The sequence below is a fragment of the Sinocyclocheilus grahami genome, unplaced genomic scaffold, assembly GCF_001515645.1.
Source record: "Sinocyclocheilus grahami isolate Dianchi unplaced genomic scaffold, SAMN03320097.WGS_v1.1 scaffold744.1, whole genome shotgun sequence".
Taxonomy (NCBI): domain Eukaryota; kingdom Metazoa; phylum Chordata; class Actinopteri; order Cypriniformes; family Cyprinidae; genus Sinocyclocheilus; species Sinocyclocheilus grahami.
Genome location: NW_015505923.1, coordinates 164,139 through 166,407, shown reverse-complemented (window position 1 = coordinate 166,407; position 2,269 = coordinate 164,139). Strand labels below are relative to the sequence as shown.

The following is a 2,269-nucleotide window of genomic DNA, read 5'->3' as shown; positions in this document are numbered from 1 at the left end:
GATCTATGAATATGCAAATGAGTCCCGCCTCCACTCAGTCACATACCAGCCGGCGCCTCCTGATCCACTGAACTGTAGTAACCGCAAAACAATACACGGATAATGACTGATAAAACTATGTTTTTACTAGCGGACAACTACAGTGAATACTGTAACATTTGTTAAAGTTACTTACTTGACAATGTTGTGTCCTCAAAATGCATTGAAGACTCGAATACAGCTGTTTGTGATTGTTAATTCACGCCCGCGAGCATACATACCCGCGTGAAGTGCAAACGCAGCTGCGGGAGAGGTGCATCTGACTCCGGGCTACTTTTACACTGTTGCCACGGGTTATAATGCTAGTTAGCGGTTCTAAATTCACATTAAACCACAGCTTCATGGGTTTTTTGCTCTGGTTTATTTTTGGTTTTGTGCTGGTATTGGTATATTTTGCATGCTAGTGATAGGAATCGATCCCTTGACGTGATTGGTTATTGGTTTGTGACGTAGCAAACCTGGGCTGTTTCAAACCACATTTCTGGGTCAGCCTTTGGGAAACTACAGTTTTAATGAGAAAATACTCAGCAATGGTGTTGATTAATAGATTGGCACATGGTTTGTCTAAAACTTGATTTTCACCACAGGGGGACTTTACATTTCCATTAGTTAACATTAAAGCATTGGTGATATTAACTAACAATGAGCAATACACTAACAGTTACTCATTAACTATTTGATAGTTAATAAAAACACATTTTCTCACTGTTAGCTTGGTTTAACCCAGGTCCATTAATTCATAGTAACAGATACAACTTGTTTAATTTCACATGAACTAAGATTAATAATGCTATAGCCTATGTGTATTTTTCATTGTTAGTCCATGATTGATAATGTATTTAACTAATGTTAACAAATGTTAACTAAATTACTTTTAACGTAATATTATGGAGTCAATCAATTTTAAACTAAATTAAAGTCAAGTCAAGTGACATGAACTGTCACGCCTCAAATTATCACGGTGCTATATGAACAAACATTGGCATATACACAGAAGACATAGAAAGGTATCCAAACATATAACCTATATAGTTATAGTTGTGCCTTCTTGGCGTAGTGTCTTTTCTTTATCTTGCACACTTGTTATATCATTACTCATGCCTCTTAAAATCTTCAAGTCTCATGAAAATTTCGGATTTCAAGTTGCATAATTGCTGTCAGTGTGAACGCCCTTAAGACCTACACCCCATCAACAGATCACATGTTCACTGAGTGTGGTCTGTTCTTCTCGAAGCAGTCCATTTCCACTGAAATAGCCCATTGCCAGACAATCGCCCTTGTCTTTGTCCGCTGACGTAAGGCATGGAGACAGTACTGTTCTCTTAGTGAAGATCGTTCTGCTTCAGTTCCACAGTGTGTTAACAACTTCAGTAAGCAATGTATTTCAGCCATTGCAGAGCATAAACATATAACCTATATAGTTATAGTTGTGCCTTCTTGGCGTAGTGTCTTTTCTTTATCTTGCACACTTGTTATATCATTACTCATGCCTCTTAAAATCTTCAAGTCTCATGAAAATTTCGGATTTCAAGTTGCATAATTGCTGTCAGTGTGAACGCCCTTAAGACCTACACCCCATCAACAGATCACATGTTCACTGAGTGTGGTCTGTTCTTCTCGAAGCAGTCCATTTCCACTGAAATAGCCCATTGCCAGACAATCGCCCTTGTCTTTGTCCGCTGACGTAAGGCATGGCGACAGTACTGTTCTCTTAGTGAAGATCGTTCTGCTTCAGTTCCACAGTGTGTTAACTTCAGTAAGCAATGTATTTCAGCCATTGCAGAGCAAGTGTAGAATTTAATTTCTCTTATTTGAATACCGTGGAGCTGAACCAGAGCCACAGTTATGATGATTAGTGTTTTGTTTCCCAATAAATTTTCTCTTTCCTCTTCTTCCAAACAACAAGGAACGTCAAACGGCGAGGATACGATCCAAATGCATCTGCCATCTAGTGGACAGAAGGAACGCTCCGACCTCCAGAGCTTCTCTATTCAGCTGGGCTGCTGTTTTTGCTGCTCTTTTCTGGCATTAGTTATACTTGAAAATGTTACACATAATAGTAAAGAACTCAACCAACAATACCTTAGTTATGTAGCTCCACCCCCTTTTATAAGCTCCACCGTCTGTCACTGAGCCATCTTTATTGACATAGCTCCCTCTACCCTAGCAGCCAATCAGATCATTCTTACATTACAGAAGCATGACATCACAGCAGCCTGGCCTTGAAGGT

General features: G+C 39.4%; 1 protein-coding gene across 1 annotated transcript in view; it reads left to right on the top strand.

Annotated features, from left to right (window-relative positions):
- adam23b (ADAM metallopeptidase domain 23b) overlaps positions 1–2,066 on the top strand; it is a 47,079-nt gene extending 45,013 nt beyond the window's left edge. The window contains exon 23 of the mRNA XM_016245066.1: positions 1,946–2,066. Coding sequence (XP_016100552.1) covers positions 1,946–1,991 — 46 coding nt within the window. The 3' untranslated portion in view covers positions 1,992–2,066. The remainder of the gene's footprint in view (positions 1–1,945) is intronic.
- Positions 2,067–2,269: the final 203 nt, after the last annotated feature.